Genomic DNA, 19,926 nt, shown 5'->3' with positions numbered 1-19,926 from the left:
TTTTCGGGCCTGTACACGGAGGCACAAGTCCCAACGGAAAGCCAAGTCCACATTCATTGTATGGCTGTCATAATGTTCTAAGTGTAGAGATAGCTAGTGTTCACGGTGATCGTCTCTCACGATAGAAGTGAAAGAGAACCGTATGCTCTGATACCAATGTAACTTGGTTGAACACAATGCTAATCAATACACTTAAATACACTAAGATTTGATGGACACTCTTTCAAATACAAGAAGTAAATTGCTGAATTGGCAAGAGACACACAATGAGCCGGAATAGCCGACCCCTCTCTCAAATAAAGTATATTGATCTTGGGAGAATTGCTGAATTGACAAGAGACACACAATGAGCCGGAATAGCCGATCCCTCCCTCAAATAAAGTATATTGATCAAGTACATAGTGTCATGGGCATTTCTGACCAGATTTCCATACCAATGCATATGAATACAGTATTGCAAACAAGTGGTTGGCGATGTAGACTTGCAACCCACACAACCCTCTCAAGTGCCCATGTTCCCTACCATCTGTTCTCTATTGTTACACCAACACATGGTAGCAACAATCTGCAAGAGAGCACGTAGGACAAGAGAACACTATGTAGGGTATGTGATCTTCTAATCCGGTTCCTCCCTCCTGCTACTTGCTTCCATATTTAAGCATTAAAGCTTACCAATTTCAAGTAGAGTCGATGACAGCGGAAGTCTTCGCGATGGAAGTCCTTGGAGTGATGGGATCTTCAATTTGTCGCATTTCTTCGCATTTCTTCGCGACAAAAGTCTTCAAGAGGATGAAGGGAACCTTGGGAAAGCTTCCCCTATGGTTCAACTTGAGAAAGGAGTGTTGAAATTAGGGTTTTCAGCAAAAAGACCAGAAATTATAGCAATAAAGAGAGTTGTTTTGCTGAATTTCAGTCATTGGGAGTGTGTAGGAGAGTGATTAGCATCCGGAAACACTCTTGGAAGCTTGAGAAACACCTTAGCAAGCTTGGAAATGGAGTTGGGAAGGAGAAAGTGCAGAAAATGCAGCCCAACAACCTTCATGAAGGAGGCGCCCATCTCTAGAGAGAGGAGGAAGAGTGAGGTGGTGAGTTGTCCAATGTAGGTGGCAAGCAGGTACTTTGTGGAGCAAGCTAGAGTGGACACATGGCTGGTTACTCCCTTTGTACAAAGAGGATAAGGTCTGGGCGGTGGACATTGGGTTATGCCCATCTCGGGACATCAATGTGTGTGTGAACACCGGGTTGGTCATAATTTATAAGTGAGTTTTAGTCGCCCAAAACTTAATGAAGTGTGTACACACTCACTTATAAATTAGTGCTAACTCCTAAGGTCAGGTTTATGACCAATACTTACCACCTGTCACATGCCACATAACCATGTCAGCATACAATTTCACACGCACGGTTCGCAGGCGGGCGTCCCCTTACCCGGAACTACACATTGGTCAAGTAAGCATGAAAACAGCATGCAATTTCAATTGCAAGCAAGCACATAAAGATGCTATGCAATTCAGCATTGGTATGGACAATCCCCGTTCATGAGACTATACCAAAATAGACGTGCTCCAGGCAAGTACACAAGGTACCAGACCCAATGGAACACCAATCCACCAAGCATTTCCGGGCCTGTATACGGAGGCACAAGTCCCAACAGAAAGCCAAGTCCACAGTATCACATGAGTGGCATCAATCCCCGGCATATACAACTGCCATGGACACCAGTCCAATGTACATACATGATAAGAAAGCACGGGTGGACCAATTGGGTGGCCAAATGGTGTCAGTTTCCACTGTTGATGAGTTGCCACTTCTTGGAGACCCAGATGATTCCGATGATGATTCCCAGTCGATTGTTCTAGCTCGATTGTTCTAGCTGGACAGCCTTAGTCAGTTGAGGAGGTCTAGCCCGCAGCTGGAGATGAGTCCCCGCACAGCAGGAGGAGGCTCTGCGTTTTGTTCGAGTACCCAAGTGGTTGGTAGACACCCTTCGGGAGACGGGTGTTATGGACCTTCCCTCTGAATGGACCATAGAGGACGGAACTCGAAGCTCGCATAGAGTTTGGATAAAAGTCATTCAGCCGAGATTTAACAGGTAAACTATGCTTTGATGTCTCGTATCATGCGGGACAAAGAGTCCACTTCCGTCAAGGAAACCCTTGCACAGGATACTTGGAGGAAAGCCATGCAGGTGGAACTAGATGCCATTGAGAAGAATAACACTTGGGAGTTGGTTCCAAGGCCGTCGAAACGATCGGTCATTGGCATCAAGTGGGTCTTTAAGACCAAGTATATGTCAGATGGGTCGATGGACAAACACAAAGCCAGACTTATGGCTAAGGGTTATGCTCAGTGGCCTGGCATCGACTATGAGGATACCTTTGCACCGATAGCGAGGATGACCACGATTCGGACCATTCTTGCTTTGCTTCTTCTTAGCGGTGGCCGTATTTCAGATGGATGTTAAATCTGCGTTCCTTAATGGTGACTTAAAGGAGGAGGTGTATGTTGAGCAGCCTCCAGGCTTTGAGGTTCCAGGATCAAAGGGGATGGTTTACAGGTTGCGGAAGGCCTTGTATGGTCTTAAGCAAGCTCCCAGGACTTGGAATCAGGAGATTGATTTCTTCTTTCTGCGGACTGGATTTCAGAGATTAGTTGCAGATGCCAACCTATCTCTCTTTCGGGAACGCGGTATGGTCACATTGATTATCCTTTATGTGGATGACCTCATTCTCACCGGCGGTCATATGACGCACATTGCAGTGACGAAGGTTGCCTTGTCAAAGGAGTTTGAGATGACCGATTCAGGCTTACACCACTTCTTCTTGGGATTGGAGACCCAGCAGACCCAGAGAGGGTTCTTTGTCTCTCAGCAACGGTATGTCCATGAGTTGCTTGAGGCCTTTGGGATGGAGAATTGCAAGCCTATCATGTCACCGATGGACCTGAACACGAAGCTTACAGTGAACGATCCTTGTGAGCCAGTTGATGCCTCTCTGTACTGGAAGCTGGTTGGTTCATTGATCTTGTTGCTAAACACCAGATTGGACTTGAGCTTCCCTGTGGGGCTGTTGAGCTCATTTATGCAGATGCTGTAGAAGTCTCATTGGGACGCAGGATTGCGGATCTTGCGGTGTCTACAGGGTACGAAGGATCTTGGACTCTTCTACACCACTGGAGGTGAACGAAGGAACGAGTTTGACTCCAGGGTTGGAGTGAGACTCAGATTGGGGAGGAGATCCAGACATGAGGAGATCTACATCAGGCTACAGTTTTTCCCTCGGCTCAGGAGCAGGTTCATGGTGCAGCAAGAGGCAGCCAACTATTGCCTTGTCGTTGACTGAGGCAGAGTACCGGGCTGCTTGTGGTGCTGCTTGCGAGGTTGTGTGGCTACGGAGGTTGCCTGGTGAGATTGGGTATCCACAAAAGGAGCCCACGGTCATCTAGTGCGATAACCAGAGCTGTATTGCTATTGCTCGGAACCCGATCTTCCATGCCCGGACCAAGCACATAGAGATACAATATCACTTTGTTCGTGAGAAGATCTTGGCTGGTGACATCTTGCTTCTTTATTGTTCGACGGAGGACAATGCGGCGGACCTCTTACGAAGTCTCTACCTCAGGCTATACTCCAACAACACTCCAGCTCACTGGGGTTGGTTCCACATCCAGGAGCTGAGAGGGGATGTTAGCAGTCATCTCTTGTCTGTACACTATGTCAGGGCCTCTGTTGTGGGTGTGCCCGCCCTTTTTTGGTGTCTTCCCATTTTTCCTCACTCTCCGTATTTTTTCCCTTTTTTTTGGAGCTGTGTGTGGTCTGGTGTTGCCCGACTGTATCCAACTGCTGGCCGACTATAGATTTGCTGGCCGACTGAGTTTTTCTACAGGTCGTGGGCACCAGGGCAGCAGTCGGCTGATTTTGAGCTGTACGATTGGATATTTCTGGTTGTGGGCTGCTGTCAGCTGTCTCTGAGCTGGCCGACCAGCAGCCAGGGGACATATAAAATGGCCCCTTGCACACACACTTCATCGTTGTATATTTCCGGGATTTATTGGTGTGCATTCTGACAGTGACATGAGAAATACGGTCCCCGTCAAGCTAGTCTTGACCATATAGATCATACAGATGAAGCAACCGAGTTCTGACTGCTCTGGTAGCCTCCCTTTTTGCAGCAATATCCCTTGAACACTTGAAACCTTTCATCTGTGCTTGCCACAGGGAAACAAAGAGCACATGGCTAGATGAAATGCCATCACAAACCTTTGTATTTCTAGTTGGGGTGGTGGAGGAACTTGCACCTTGGTTCGCCAGTGTGACGTGCATCCCGCACTTGGATGCCATGTGGACATATCTGAACAAGAAGGTGCAGGACCTGGAGTGGAAACTGGTCCCATGTGAGCCTAGTCCGGGACGAGTCAGCGAGGGTTCCACTCCATGCGTCCAAGGTCAGCAAGTGTGCATTGTCCTGCACATGAAGCAGTGCTAGTCTGCGTTGTGAGTCTCCCTCTGGAATGATGTCAGATGTTCTGTGTATTTGGTTGCAACAGGATCCCTAGGACCATAGTGTCAGACCGAGATGCCAAGTTTACTAGTCATTTTCGGAGAGCGTTGTTTGATAACTTTGGTACTAAATTGAATTTTTCCAGTGCATTTTACCCATAGACTGATGGCCAGACATAAATCTACAACGAGTTGGCCTTTGATGCGCTGAAGTGTTATGTCCACGATCAACGAGGTAAGTGGGAATCGTATTTGCCTTTCTCTATTGACCAAAACCTCGTCTTCAGTACCTGAAGCGAACAGAATGACGAAGTCTTACCAGGAGATTTTGGAGTTAGTGAAAGACAGGTTGGCTAAAGCACAGGAGGTCTACACTCGACAGGCCAACAAAGACTGAAGGGATATGAAGTTGTTAGAAGATTATTGGGTTTATCTTCGGATCATGAAACAAAGATTAAAACAGGTGGGCAAGCGATGCCCAAAGCTATCATTCAAGAGCTTCGGACCTTTTCCCATCCAGAGAAAGATTAACGAGGTTTCAATGAAGTTGAAGCTACCTCCGAGTTGGACTATGCATGATGTGTTCCATGTCAGTTGGGTAAAACCGTATGCAGGTCCAATTCCTTCAGAAGTGAAAGATGAAGCATAACCAAATATAGTTGATGAAGCTGAAGTGATGGTTCCAGAACAGGTGCTTTTGCACCGCTTCAAGCATGGCTTCGGCTGAAGACAGTTCCTCACGAAGTTTCAGGACCGAGGGACCCACGAAGCGGTATGGCTTGACAAAGAGTTCTTCGATGACTATTTGGCTTTATTGACGGACTATTTGGAGACTATGCAGCTTTTGTCAAGTTAAGCAGAAGGGGATGTAACGTGCATCCTGCATGAAAACATCATTTACCCAACCCTAAAAGGGGATTTTTCTGGGTTTTTTGGTTTTATTTGGGGATTTTGTGTTTTTGCTGCTGGTCGACGAGCAGTCCCCCTCAGTGTATATAGTCTTGCCTCATCATTCACCACTGATAACCGAGCCTCAAGGAGTGGTAGCTGCCACCTTCAATGTCTACTCTCTCTAGTCATTGATCAGACCCGGTACCACTTCATCTCTTGCTGCTGCTACTTCGGCCGGGCTCTACATCACATAGCTTCATCATCCTCGCCTGATAGGACAGCACCTCAGTGTTTTCTCATCTGGCCACATCACGGGACAGCAGCCCACTCTCTGCTACAGGCCACACCGTGGGACAGCAGCCCTCTCTGCTACATTCAGCGTTTTACATCAGTGTTCACATCAATGCTCACATCAGCGTTACATTCAGTGCTTACATCAGCGTTTACTTCAGCATTCATCAGCGTTTTACATCAGCATTGATCAGCGCTTACATCAGCACAACATCAGCGTTTTACATCAGCATACATTGGTGCTTACATCTGCACTTCATCAGCGTTTTACATCAGCATACTTCGGCGCTTACATCAGCACATCATCAATGTTCACATCAGTGCTTACATCAGCATATCAGCGTTTTATCCACAGCTCATGGGACAACAGGCCTCCCTGCTATACATAGAGCACTTCAGCGTTTTTCTTCAGCTCTCACCATCGGGATAGTAGCCTACTCTCTGCTACATCACACCATCGGGACGGCAACCCACTCTCTGCTTATCTTCACTATCGACACAACATCAGGTACGCAGCACCCATGTCACCAAAGCTTGCACCATTCGGGACGGCAGCCCCCTCTGCTCCTTACCACCTCCGGTATGCAGCACCTGTGTCACCAAAGCTTGCACCACTCTGGACGGATATCACCATTTGGCCACCCAATTGGTCCACCCGTGCTTTCTCATCATGTATGTACATTGGACTGGTGTCCATGGCAATTGTATATGCCGGGGATTTATGCCACTCATGTGATACTCTGGACTTGGCTTTCCGTTGGGACTTGTGCCTCTGTGTACATGCCCGGAAATGCCTAGTGGATTGGTGTTCCGTTGGGTCTGGTACCTTGTGTACTTGCGTGGAGCAGTCTATTTTGGTATAGTCTCATGAACGGGGATTGTCCATACCAATGTTGCATTGCATAGCATCTTTATGTGCTTGCTTGCAATTGAAATTGCATGCTGTTTTCATGCTTGCTTGACCAATGTGTAGTTCCGGGTAAGAGGATGCCCGCCTGTGAACCGTGTGTGTGAAACTATCTGCTAACATGGTTATGTGGCATGTGACAGGTGGTAAGTATTGGTCATAAACCTAGCCGTAGGAGTTAGCACTAATTTATAAGTGAGTGTGTACACACTTCATTAAGTTTTGGGTGACCAAAACTCACTTATAAATTATGACTAGCCCGGTGTTCACACACACTAATGTCCCGAGGTGGACAAAACCCAATGTCCACCACCCAAACCTTATCCCCTTTGTACAAAGGGAGTAACCAGCCATATGTCTGTTCTAGCTTGCTCCTCAAAGCACCTATCTGCCACCTGGAGTGGACAACTCACCATGTCAACTTTAAAGAAGGGGATTGGGTATATCTTCGGATTATGAAGCAAAGGCTGAAGCAAGTGGGCAAACATTGTCCAAAATTATCCTTTCGTAGCTTCGGACCCTTTCCTAAAATTTAAAAAGATCAATGATGTCTCTATGAAGCTTAACTTCCTGATAGTTAGACTATGTATAATGTTTTCCGTGTTTCTTTGTTGAAGTCCTATATTGGTCCAGCTTTGTAGGATATTACATATGAGCAACAACTGGACATGGTAGAAAAAGTCGAAGTAATTAAGCTTGAACAAATTCTCCCCCACAAGTGGAAGCATGGATCCGGTCGAAGACAAAGACAATTCTATAGGAAGTCTCGAGAGACTGAGGTACCCATGAAGTAGTATGGCTTGACGAAGAGTTCTTCCCCGAGTACCCCCAGCTCCTGGCGGACTACTTGGAAGCGATGAACCTGCCGCCAAGCTAAGCAGGAAGGAATGTCACATGCACCTTGCACTGGAGTGCTATGTGACACACTGGCTCTACATTAGTGCACCATTCATCAGTAGGAATTACCTTTTTAGGAATATTTTGTCGTATGCCATGCCCCATTGTGAGCCCCAGTCCGGGACCTGTCAGGCACGAGCTATGTAAGTCAGTCTCCATAGCCATAGAGAGTCTGCATGTGTCAGTCCTCTTACCCACTCGGAGAATTCATGAGATCATGCTAAGCCGTACTCCCCCTTGCCCAACGCTTGCCTGTCTTTAGACTTCAGATTGGCCACTTCAGGCTTTGTTTGCCATGTCTTTAGACTTCATATTGGCCACTTCAGGCTTTGTTTAAGCCATATAGACTCCCTGAATACATTCTTGTCCCCATGGAATCCAGTTAATATAGGACATGTACTAGTGAACCACTCCAACAAGAGCCAATTTACAATTTCTTGCTCCTTTTTTGACACAATGATTGTAGTTTGATTTCTTTCCTTTATCTATTCATGTGCATGCCATCTCTTTAATTTCATGAAGAAAAAAAGTGCACATTCAATATTTGGATTATTGAGCTTTTTGCCATATGATTCAGTCACATAAATTTTTGTTGCTATTAGCAATCCCATGCAGGCTAAACACTTGGAGGTTGCAAGAATGGAACTTTTTGGAGTTATGATTGATTTTGTAAACTTGAGGCCTCATGACTACACTGAAAGCAGCTCCATCATGGTAAGATACTAGCGTTATTTCAGTAAAAAAAGCAATATCTTTAGTACGTATTGTAATTTTAGATCTCACACTGTCTAATGTGAATGTTCTTCTTCATCTTGCTTTCTTGTCTTGAAGCAAGATTTCGGGACGGCCATAGAGGATGCATTTAGACGCGACCTTACCATAAATAGGTATGGATTCACCTTTATTGCTTATTTTGAGCTCATTGTTTTTACATTAACAGCTAGCATCTGTGTTTCGAGGACATTGGAATCAAGGATCTGAGGTGTGAATGAAGATGAATTTGGCACAAAGTTTATTAGATTTAGCATACATCATCCTCACTTGGAGGCTCGTTCACATGGTTTTGTTATAACTTCTGTCAAAGGATGTGTAATTTTGTCAAAAAGTGTTGTCTTTTTGTGATATGCATGTGCTATGTGCAAGAGTTATCTGGTAGAAGAGAGAAGTGCAATAGAACACGAACACAAACGCACAAAACAAGTCCACATTAACTTATTGTATATTTATGTAGGTTACAACTGAATGTTCTGTGATTCAAAATGATACTCAAACTGATCTCTCGAACACTGCTGTTAGGAACAAGTACTTAGCCAGTGTTGCTGTGGATCATCTTCAACCTTCAGTCAACCTTGCAACTGTGTGTTTCTGACTTGTGAGCTCTTGAGCATGAGATGAGCAAATGAGGATCTTCTTTCCCTTCTTATAGGAAATTTATGCTAGGTCGTTTTCAAGTTAGCCAGCCCTTTTTAATCCTTGAAAAATAATGTCATAAAACCTTCCAAATGCTTTTATATTGTTTACTAAAGGTGCCCTATCCATGGGTGCCTTGCCTGGGCACTTTTGGGAACCTATTGGGCTGGTAAACTGGCCCAAAATTTGCCCCAAATGTGGTGTTCAAACACAACCGAAACACAGCCAAATTCCCTGTAAAACAGGTCGGGCAGGTTGGTAGAGGTAGGTGTATCACACACTCCCCTACATATATCACAGCTGCCTTTAGCTGTCGTATCTCTAGATGAGTGGTGAAACTTAAGTCCAATCTCCTCCAACGTATGAACTGTCCTGAGATCTTGAAATCACCTTCTGGCCGTTCTTGATGGTAGCATTCTTGGTGCGCCTCGTCGTCACCAAAGCGTGCAAAGAAACTTGCCATCAAGTCTCCTGAATTGATCCTATACCTCTTGTGGAAATGATGAGTCTTGTAGAGCATCCTCCTTATCAAGGTGTGGCAAGATGGCCTCTTGTAGATGACACACTTGATCGAGCTATTAATGCATCAGCTCAAATGTATCACCAAACCCTTTTGGAGCAGACCCAGCACACTTGCACCGTAGCAAACCTGTGTGCACCCTTACCTCCTTCGCCCTTTGTGCTCAGACCAATATCCACCAACCCCATGTTGGACTCCGATGCTTGGCCCTCTTGACAGACACCAGCGTGTGGAACATAGATCGCACTCCTCATAACTGCTGTAGCAAACCTGTAAGCACCTTTACCTCCTTGACTTTATATGCTCATACCAATATCCAGCCCCATGTTGGATTCCGATGTTTGGCTTCTTGATGGACTCGACTCTGTGGAACATATTCCAAGAAATATGCATTGCAATACGCTTTAGCAAAAACTGCAACCATAGTCTGGACTGAAGACCAGGCCTTGCAGTTGTTGCTATGGAAGATGAAACTCCATCGTATGTGTGAGAGAGAGAATGTGACAAACTCAAATGATAGAGAGACAGATTGCATGTACAATGATGTTGATTATGATTGATGTGATAACTTGCACCAAGTACATGCTTTTGTAGGCAAGCAGCCTTATCTTTTGACTCACACAAACCACAAGTCAGTGACATGTCACCTCCGGGGGTGGCATCACTACTTATGTCATACGCACACTTATCTTATCTACTCATAAGAGTAGGTTCACACACATATATGCACACTTGCACATATAAGGGGTGTTCGCACACATATATGCACACTTGCACATATAAGGGGTGTTCGCACCTTTACACTTACACATTGGTGGACACAAGAGATGGACACGCACACATATGACTCCGAATCCCCCCTTTGGAGCGAAGGCGGAGTGACCTGAGATAACCCTCATCATGCTCTATGATGGCCTCGGGACTGCACCATGTTCAGAACCAAACATGTTCTCTATGCCAACTTAGAGGCTTAAGTGTGAGCATGATTCAGATGCTTAACCAAGCACACAAGGCTTGCGTATAAGCGTGATTAGAGGCTAAGCATGGATGCACAGAAACTCAACGGTCTAGAGGACCAAGGCACCAACATCGTGGAAATGCCCTTCTAGGCCTGATTTGTGGGAGCTCCTGTCAGAATATGCAGCGGAAATGATATCCAAACTTGGGTAGACAAGAGCAAGTAGACTGCAGAAAATAATCAGCACAAGAAACACAGAGAGATGTGTGTAAACTCTTCTCTATACACAAGATCCTGGAAATACTGAATGAGAAAGTGGAAGAGGATGAGGGGCAATATATACAATCCCACATGAGCAGTCGGCCAGCCTCAGATGGTGCCCACGACTGAGATAAATGTCCACGACTGCTGAAAATAGTAGTCGGCCAGCAACAGATGCCCCACGCCTGGACAGAACAAGTCGGCCAGCACTCCTACAGCCCACGACTGATACAGATGCAGTCGGCCAGCTTCAGAGTGCTCCTGGCATCAACTGGCAGCCCTCCAGCCACTAGAAAAAAAAATGGGAAAAATAGGGAAAAAATACGGGGAGTGTGGAAAAATGATATACGGGCGGGCACACCCACAACAGAGGCCCTGGTGTATACAAATAGACAGGAGATGACTTCTAACAGCTCCACCCCTAGCAACATACATCAGTTTACCCAAGGAACAAACCCCCCTTGCTCTAGGGAGGATATGATAGAAACAACGAGCCCTTTATACATTAAGGGGGGAAAACACACTTAAGAGATTATAACATCTCATTTTGGGGGACAAATAAATGACGCACAAATTAACAAAAATTAGTAAAGGTGGGAAAGCACAACACATAAAATTACGTATTATTTTTGTAAGTCTAGATGCTTTCCGAGTGTGTCGGAGAAGTGGGGTTGCTTCCGTGCCATTTCCAAGCTACCAACTCTTCCATGGCTTTATGGAGTCTCTATTTTTTTATTCCGTAAAAAAGATCCTTCTATTCGTTACCGATAGAAGAGCCAAAATGGTTAAGTACAAATCATCTCGAAAGGGAAACGCGAGGCAAGATGAAAAAAAGGGAGGATGCAATTCTGCTCTGGTTGGCCGCTCTAGGAGGAGAAGGCTATCTCATACAATGGGGGGAGGGGGAAATAACCACACAGGTGGTATGTAATGCCAAGTGCACTTGTGTTTGTAAGAAAGGGACCATGCTGCCAGATCCTAAGGAAGGCCTCCCGCTGCTCCCTCATGCGATCAGAGCCGCCTTGAGCTGCCCCCACTGACCTCTGAGGGTATGAATGATATCGAGCTAGATGCTCCGGATAGACTTTGGCTTCGTTGCATTGAGCTCTCCATATATGCCATGCGGCAATACTATTCTCATTCTCAGTGGCCCAAGCCATGTAAAAATACGGGCGTGAGCCCAATCCATAGAGAAAATGCATAGGATCCTCTGCCAGACCTACTGGGCCTTTGGGCAATCCCAAAGATAGTGATTCTGAGACTCTTGGGGATGGCCACACCTCTCACATGATGCCAGTCTGCCCCCAATGGCCAACCAAGTGCCAACGGCTAAGCTCTTGTGTGCCAGCTGCCACATGAAAAGGGTGATCTTCCGTGGTCAAAAGTTGTCCCACAGCCACTTCCAAAAATCTGCAAGAAAATGTGACTGGAGGCCCTGGGACTGCCAATGTGCTGTTGTTGCTTGAGTGCCCTCCACCTCTGACATCTGGATCTTGCGGTCTAGCTGTGCAGGGTAGGCAAAGAAGGGGATACTAGGCAACTCCTCTCTGTCCGTTGGATTCTACCATGTCCAGTCTCTTGGGTCCACTCTCTTGGGTCCCACTGGAGACTCGTAATAGGCCGACCCTCCCACATCCATAGGCGCCGTAGTCTCTCTCTGGCCACCTTAGCTGGTGGAAGGTTGATGTGCCACTCATGTGCATGAAAACCAATCACCCTCACCCTCTGCAAGGTGCATCCCTTGAGGTCCTTGGGGGGGGGGGTCTCTGATCTCTCCAGTATACCATGAAGCTCAATAGAGAAGGTGAGTAAAGCAGAGTGCTCGTCCGTGCCATGAACTGCCAGGGGTATACCATGCTTGGAGAACACTCCCAGCCATTGCGGAGGAGAAGGATTCGGTATCGGGGCAGCCAATCCGGAGGGATGGAAGTGTCGATGTCGAGGCTAAGCTGGTCTTTGCCCCGGATCCCAATAAGGCCTCTCTCTTGAGAGCCTCTGGGGGTAGCTGTCTGAATGCAAGCCAATCTCCTAGAGACCTAGTGGGGCCTGTACTCGAGGCTCCCCATGACACGTGTGGGCGAGCCCCTAGCAAGTGACCACTAGGCAAACGGACCAAAGGATTCCCTATTAAAGGCCGCCGAAGACCCTCCTCGAAGGCTATTGGAGTTGACTGTTGCAAGGCCGGCCTTAGATGATCCCAAGCACGCAAGAGATTGGCTGCAAATCCGCGCTCAAATGCTGTTAAATCTTCCCTCAAATGCCGCCACATGCTTGCATCTCTGTGAATATCCATCTTGTGCTCTGAGGCCAAGGGCCCCCTAGGGTCGGAGTGCGGGCAGAGATCCTAGTGAGGAGGAAGTCCTTGCAAGGCTCCCCGCCCTGAAGAGGACCTCGAACAATCAACTTGCCCAATAGGGCGCGGCTCTGAATGGAGGAGTCCATGATGCCGAGGCCCCCTTTGCATTGCAATTTGTGGCTGAATGATCACTCTCTAGGCCACCTTGGCCCTGGCGGTCTCCCATCACTGCCAGCCCACAGAAAGTTCTAGATCAAAGGTTGAACCTGACCAATACATGCTCGGGAGAAAGACCAGTTGGAGGTAATGTACCACATAGTGGCTAGAAGAACCTAGTTTGCCACCACTACTTGGCCAGCTAGGGAATGCCTACCTGAACTCAAGTGTCATAGCTTCTTCTGAATACTCAGAAGAAGGGGGGCGAGTTGCTGCCTAGGGGAGATGTCAATGCTAATGTGGCATCCAAGATAGCGAACCCGAGTTCCCCTCTGGATCGAGTGAAAAGCCTCAACTGGATGCCAAGTCGAGGCAAGCGATGAGCCAACCTAGAATCCGCACGACTTGTGTCAGTTGATCTTTGCTTCGGATGCACAACAAAAAATCTCAATCTCCTTGGTGAATCTCTAGAGGCTCCTCTCAGCCCCCGACAGGTATGCTGCTCTGTCGTTGGTGAACTCGGAATTAGGAATCTCCTCCTACACTCGGGCGGAGAGGTGTAGTCCTTGGAATCAGGTCTCCTGGGCGGAGAGAAAATGGCTCATGGCCTCAGTGACGAACATGAAAAGATAAGGTGCTAGAGGGCACCCTTGCCGGACGGAGTGTGAAAGCAGAAATCTGTCACCTCTAGCACCCTGAATAAGAACGTGGAGTCCCGTACATCTCGGACCCACTCCTCCGGGAAACCCGTCTTGCATCGTCCCCTCCAAAAAGCCCCAATCTACTCTGTCATAGGCTTTCTCGAAATCGAGAAGGAGCACAATCAGATCGTGTTGCCACATCCTAGCCGACACGGTTGCCTTCTAGAAGGTGAGGATGTTGTCCAGAATACTCTGATCCCGAACAAAACCAGTCTCTGTACCATGAATCAAGTTGGGGAGGAAGGGCTGCAATCTTCGGCTAATGGCTTTGGCCAGAATTTTGTAGGTAGTCCCTTGGAGTCTTTATGGTGTTGTTGGCGGGTCCAATTCTGCCAATTTTGGCCGATTTGGCAAAAACCCCCAAATTTATTGGTAGTGCAAGGCTTCAATTTGTTGATTTTTCCTGATTTTGAGCAAAGCCCCAAAATTGGGCCTATGCAAGAGCTTCAATTTTGATGCAAATTGCTGATTTTGCAAAAAGCCCCAAATAAATTGAATGTTGGCACCTTTAATTAGAAGATTATCACCTGATTAAAGAAAGCCCCCAATTTTGAAAAACTTAAATGTTGGCACCTTTAATTAGAACATTATTTGGTTAAAGAAAACCGCCAATTTTGAAAAACTTTAATTTTTGGATTTGCCAGTGTATTGATGATGATGTCGGTCCTTGTTTGTTGCTATCAATAGCACAAAGGAGGAAGGTAAGTGACGGGATCAGACAAGCAGCTCACAGGTGGAAGAATGAGATGGTGGTGGCCGAGCGCAGGTGCTGATGAGACGAGGGCGCACAAAAGACAATTGAAGGTGGCTAAGGCAATGCTTGGTGGGCCTATGCAGGAGCTTCAATTTTGATGCAAATTGCTGATTTTGCAGAAAGCCGCAAATAAATTGAATGCTGACACCTTAATTAGAAGATTATCACCTGTTTAAAGAACCCCAATTTTGAAAATCTTTAATGCTGGCACCTTTAATTAGAACATTATCTTATTAAAGAAAATCCCCAATTTTGAAAAACTTTCAGTGAAGGGCACAATATTATCATGTGGAGTCAGATCACGTACCTCCTGAGGTTGCCGTGGTGGAGATGGGATAGGTGCCAATACCTCCTCGGGGGCGAGAGTGTTAGTGGAAAAATCTAATTCTGGCGGAGAGAAAGAAGAGTAGATACAGTCAGCTTGGGGAGATGTAGTAGGTGGCGCGCTAGGATAAGGATTGAGAAGCCTACTGGCGATATTAGAATAGACAGGGTAAGTGTATTTGGAAACTGAAAAGGGACCTTCTTCTTCACCTTGACCAGTGCTAGGGGGTGGGTGGCTAGGCTTATGAGCTTTAAAAAAGTTTTGAATTTCAGGAATTTCTTCATTATCAATATCCGGGTAATTTATGTGAGTGGCCTCAAAACTATATTTTACATTGGTGAGCATAGCCTCTAAATGCTTGCGGATATTAGTATAGAGTTTAAGGATTCCGACAGAGTGATATCATGTGGACTCACAAAGATTAGTATTGTATACTTCTAGCCACCCATGACTAATTACCCATTGATAAGTATTTGCAACCACCTCGTAGTTGGCTGGCGTCTCTGGAATGCCATCTGGAACAAACTGATCGAGTTTGTCGACGCTGCTGTCCAGGATGTCGGAATTTTGTAGCATGCGACACCAACTACGGAGGTTTAGCACTATTGGGTGCAAGGGATAGAAGATGTCTTGAGGGTTAGTTAATATAATGCCCATAATGATTGTTGGGTCAGCATCCCTTTCAGTATTTTGTTTAATTAGGGTTAATTCACCTAGGCCAATATCTTTAGCTAAGTTGATATCATACTGAAGTAATGAGAGTGTTAGTGTAGATAAAAACAAGGTAGGAGTGTGAGGAGGGGCCCGAGGAGTTGCTGGCAGCTGTCCCAACTCTGAGGCGCGCTCAAGGAGGGTACGCAGATCATCTGTCGGCTCCGGGCATAGACTCCTTTCTTGTGCGGCGAGTTGGCAAGCCAGATCCTGCATGCGAGCGTCCGCATTGCTGAGTTGGTTGGAGATGGCTGTTTCTTAGATCATTCGTTCAGCATCCATCTCCTCAAATCTTCTTGTTGCAGTTTCTTGTGCTCTCCTGGTAGTAGCTTTCCTTTGTTGTGCCTCAGTAATCTGATTAAGCCGTTGTGTTTCCAATCTTTGTGCGTCTTGTAATTGTACTGTCAGTTGTGAGATGGTCTCTTGATTCCTTTGCGCCTCTGCTTAGTTGGTGCTGATGGTTTCGTTGAGGGCCTTGATCTTTTTTGCATGCGCTTTGTTTGCCTGTTCTCTTTCTTGTTGCATACCTTGCACTCTTTCTTGTTCTGCCTTGAGTTGGGTTGTTAGAAGCTCTATTTGTTATTGAAGCATATCTTCATTGGTCTTTGCACTGTCTTGGCACTCCTTTATTTTTGTGGCATGCATAGTTGTGAGGCTCTGTGTGTAGGCTATCTCTTTTTGAAGTTGCTCTTTTGCCTGCTCCAGCCTTGCGTTTAAGGCAGCGTTTTCGTTGATCTTCTGTACAATTGTCTGACTTAAAACAAGATTATTACTTTCCAAGGCCTCGTATCTGCTTTCCTGTTGTTCTGCTGCCTTTAAGCTCTTCATGATCATTTCTCTGTGAGTTGCTTCTGTTGACGCCAGAGTTGCTTTTACGTTTTGTACTTGTGCATTGGCATCTTTCAGCTGCTTCCATAGGTTGGCGTTCTTGTCATGTAACATGTGTGTTGTCAATAGGTGGCAACGCCACACCTTTTGCTCATGTTCCCAGTTTGTACTAGTCTCAGCATCCATTTCTGTAAGTGGATCGTGAAGTAGTGCCTCTAAGCCTTCCATGGTTTCCTGGATGAAGCGTTGAGAATCCATGTCTTTGAAGGATTCGAGCTGCGGCAGTTGCTCCTTATCATCCAACCTTTGCCTTTTGCTTGGACTTGAACGATCTGGCGAGCGTGGTCACTAGACTATGGGGGAGTCTCCAGTTCTTGTGTTGTGATTGGTACTTCTTTGACTACTTGTCCCTCCACAGCTCAGTCCTTCTGTGCTTGTTCCTCAGCTGCCTCTGTTGGTGTATTTGTTAGGCGTGAATCCTTGAGAGGAGAGAGGTCTTTGAGATGAGTTATGCGGGGCTTGCTGGAGGGGTGACCTGTTGTTGTTGTTCCTGCACAGTGGGGTAAGTAGCTTTTCTTGCAGGGCCTCTTGGTATGTTCGGATTTCAGTTGCCACTGTCTCTTCGAGTTGTCGTGATTCTGTTGTGACATCTAGAAGTATCCCTTTCATCTTTTTCTCTGTCTTCTTTCGTCGGTCCTTTTTGATTGTCTTGATGAGATCCCATGTTTCCATTAACACTGCCTGCCTCTCTTCTATCCTTCTAGTAGCTTCTTTGGGTTGGTCGGGGATGATAGCTAGCTGCATGTTCTCCTTTGGTGCAGGCTCTTTTAATGGCTTTTTTGCCACATGGTTAAGTACCTGAGTTAGGAGGGAAGGATTGCTGATCTTTGATTGATGGGCTTTTAGGTAATTCTCCATCTCCTTATGCATATAAAAGGCCAGTCCTCCTCCTTCTCTTCATAAGCTTTAGCTATCCTGTTCAAGCCCACCTTGTTGTACCTGTCAATCGGCTTTATTTGCATCATAAGTGATATTGCTCTAGATGCTTTTTCGGTGGCTTCATCTCTGATGTTTTCGTATTCTGCTCCATTTGAGTTGAAAGAATTTCTCTTTAGCATTTCGTTGATTGGCATTGTATCAATGTTGTGCTTGTGGGCTTTCACTGCAGCTGGGAGTTGTAAAGATTCTTTGATTAAATCTTCTGTGATGAGTAGCTCTTCTGTGGTGCCATCCGCCTTTGTAATCCTTCCTCTCTTTGTGTGCTTGTCGTATGTTTTTAGGTACTCGGCGCAGAGGTCGGTGTCAATTACGTGGGGTAGTAACTCTGCCATTTTGTCGAGGCCGACTTTGTCGAGCTTAGCCTTGACTTTAGCATCCTCTAATAGATGGAGGCACTCTGGGCTGTGGCATTGGAGAGTCACCTTCCCATGGTGTGTGGTGACTTCCTTTTGGATGAGGGTTTCCTGGAATGACTGGGCATAAGGGCCCAAGAAGTTGGTTTTTAATTTTCCTGTACTTTGTAGTCGTTGACTGCTTGGGGACCTCGTAGCACTGCTTGCTTGCGTTGTTGATGGTTGTTCGCGTGCTTCGGATTCGGAAACCGACATTCATATCATCATATACAGTCAGTCGAATGACTGGTGGGAAGTTTTTTTTTGTTTTTTTGTTAGTAATTTAGTGTTAGTATGTTAATCTGTGAGTGTGTAGTATGTTAGTGATGAGTTACTAGGCGTGAAAATGACGTGAATTTACAAGACGTGAAAGACCAGATGTGAATGGTCAGGACGTGAGTGATGAAGGCGTGAAAGTCCAAGACGTGAAACACCAAGATGTGAAAGACCATGACGTGAATTGTCAGACGTGAATGATGAAGGCGTGAAAGTCCAAGACGTGAAACATATGACGTGAATGGTTAAGACGTAAATTGTCAGACATGAAGGACCAGACGTGAGACACAAAGTCGTGAAACTGCAGACGTGAATCTGCAGTCAGAGATTTTATTCATTGTGTGCACATGTTCAGGATGGAGTGTTTTTCATTTTTCATGCATTCAATGGATTTATATGCATTCATTGGCAGGCATTCAAGCATTCAATAAATTGGCTCGAAAAAGATATTTTAGACTTACACAATCCATTGACATTATCATGAACAAAAGACAGAGACAAGGAAAGCAAAGAAAAAGAAAACGCAAAAAGTTAAGCTCCCATCTCGATGAGCTTGGGTAGGCGGTTGAAGGAAGTCGGAAGTAAGCATGTGATGCACGAAGGGCGATCGAAGAAGAAGACACGAAATCACACAATGCAAAGTGACGAAAAGAAGACAAGAATTCGATTTTATAGCGTAGCTGGTCGGAGAGGGTGGCTACGTTTAATGAAGGAGCCACGTGTCCTTTTATATTTGGCTGGCGCAGTTCTTACCGTTTCACGGCGTGAACTTCTTTGCACTCTTTCACGACGTGAAACACCAAAGAATGGTTCACAGTGTGAACGACTGTAGGGTGGTTCACGGCGTGAATCATTTTCCTGCAGTTTCACATGGAGTTTATAAGATCGAATTTTTATCTTTCGTGCTCAAACACTCACACATGCATATGATGATGCATTGCTTACCTTGTCCCTTTTATTTTTACCATGAAAACCAAGGGTTCACCTTGGTACTTTTGGGCATTTGCTGATATAGTCTTTTTAATTCTATTTGGGAGCTTCTTACTGTTCCTTCCACCCAACTAAATATTTTTTGTTGCTATGTCTGGTTGTGTATGGCTGTCATTTGGAACATATTTGTCTCACCTTCATATGTCTTGTTCCATTCTGTATTCAGAGTAGGTATTCTTGTTGCCTTGGTCATGCTCAACTCAGTTGGTTGAATTTTCTTTATCCTCCACTCAAGAGTATGTGTGGTGTTGGCTTTATCGGGGAGTTGGTACTGCAAGCCCTCACATTTCGTTGTATATTGATTCGAACCTGTTGTGGTTTTGGCCATGGACTTTGGTTTGGGTACCCATATTGTTGTATTGCCTTGATAGTAGCCTTGTGCTTGCAGTAGGTCCTTTCGGACCCATTGCTGACGACAGTCATGAGGCCTTTGCAAGTGCTTGGAGTTTTGCCACTTAGTAGGTGCTGGCAGTGGCCGACTTTTGAATCGTGTTTTCCCCTGAATATGTTTATTACTCATTGTTTTCTTCCTCTCTGATCCTTGAGTTGATTCTTGAGCACCCATTTATGTGTGCCCTTTTATGTGGGCAAATTCAACACAATGGGTGCAGATTCTGTTTTTCGAGGTGTTGCCTTTGTAGTGATTTGTTTCCCTTGATTTGCCGAGATCCATAATGGTATGAACATGACCTTCTCACCGATGCTCAACGATGCTGTTCTTTCTTCCCATTGGATATTGCACTTGTTGGCACAAATCCAGGATCGTCCTAGGATCATCTCTTCTTCCATTGTACCTGCAGGCATCACAAACACCTTTCCGACCGAGGGATTATTACTGATGGAAATATTAACATTTAAATACCCT

The 19,926-nt window shown here is 45.8% G+C and overlaps 1 protein-coding gene across 3 annotated transcripts in view; it reads left to right on the top strand.

The window, feature by feature from the left end:
* LOC147615191 (CCA tRNA nucleotidyltransferase, mitochondrial-like) overlaps window positions 1–19,926 on the top strand; it is a 106,137-nt gene that overhangs the window by 15,883 nt on the left and 70,328 nt on the right. For 2 of the 3 annotated variants that reach the window (XM_086779219.1, XM_086779218.1), the window contains exons 3-4: window positions 8,087–8,198; window positions 8,316–8,371. In XM_086779219.1, the coding sequence (XP_086635345.1) occupies window positions 8,087–8,198; window positions 8,316–8,371 (168 nt within the window). The remainder of the gene's footprint in view (window positions 1–8,086; window positions 8,199–8,315; window positions 8,372–19,926) is intronic. The other variant, XM_086779220.1, reaches the window with a different exon arrangement.

Source organism: Cibotium barometz, chromosome 40, assembly GCF_041138505.1.
Source record: "Cibotium barometz isolate CiBa-2024 chromosome 40, ASM4113850v1, whole genome shotgun sequence".
Taxonomy (NCBI): Eukaryota; Viridiplantae; Streptophyta; class Polypodiopsida; order Cyatheales; family Cibotiaceae; genus Cibotium; species Cibotium barometz.
The sequence above is the reverse complement of the archived record's forward strand: the minus strand, read 5'-3'. Positions and strand labels throughout refer to the sequence as shown.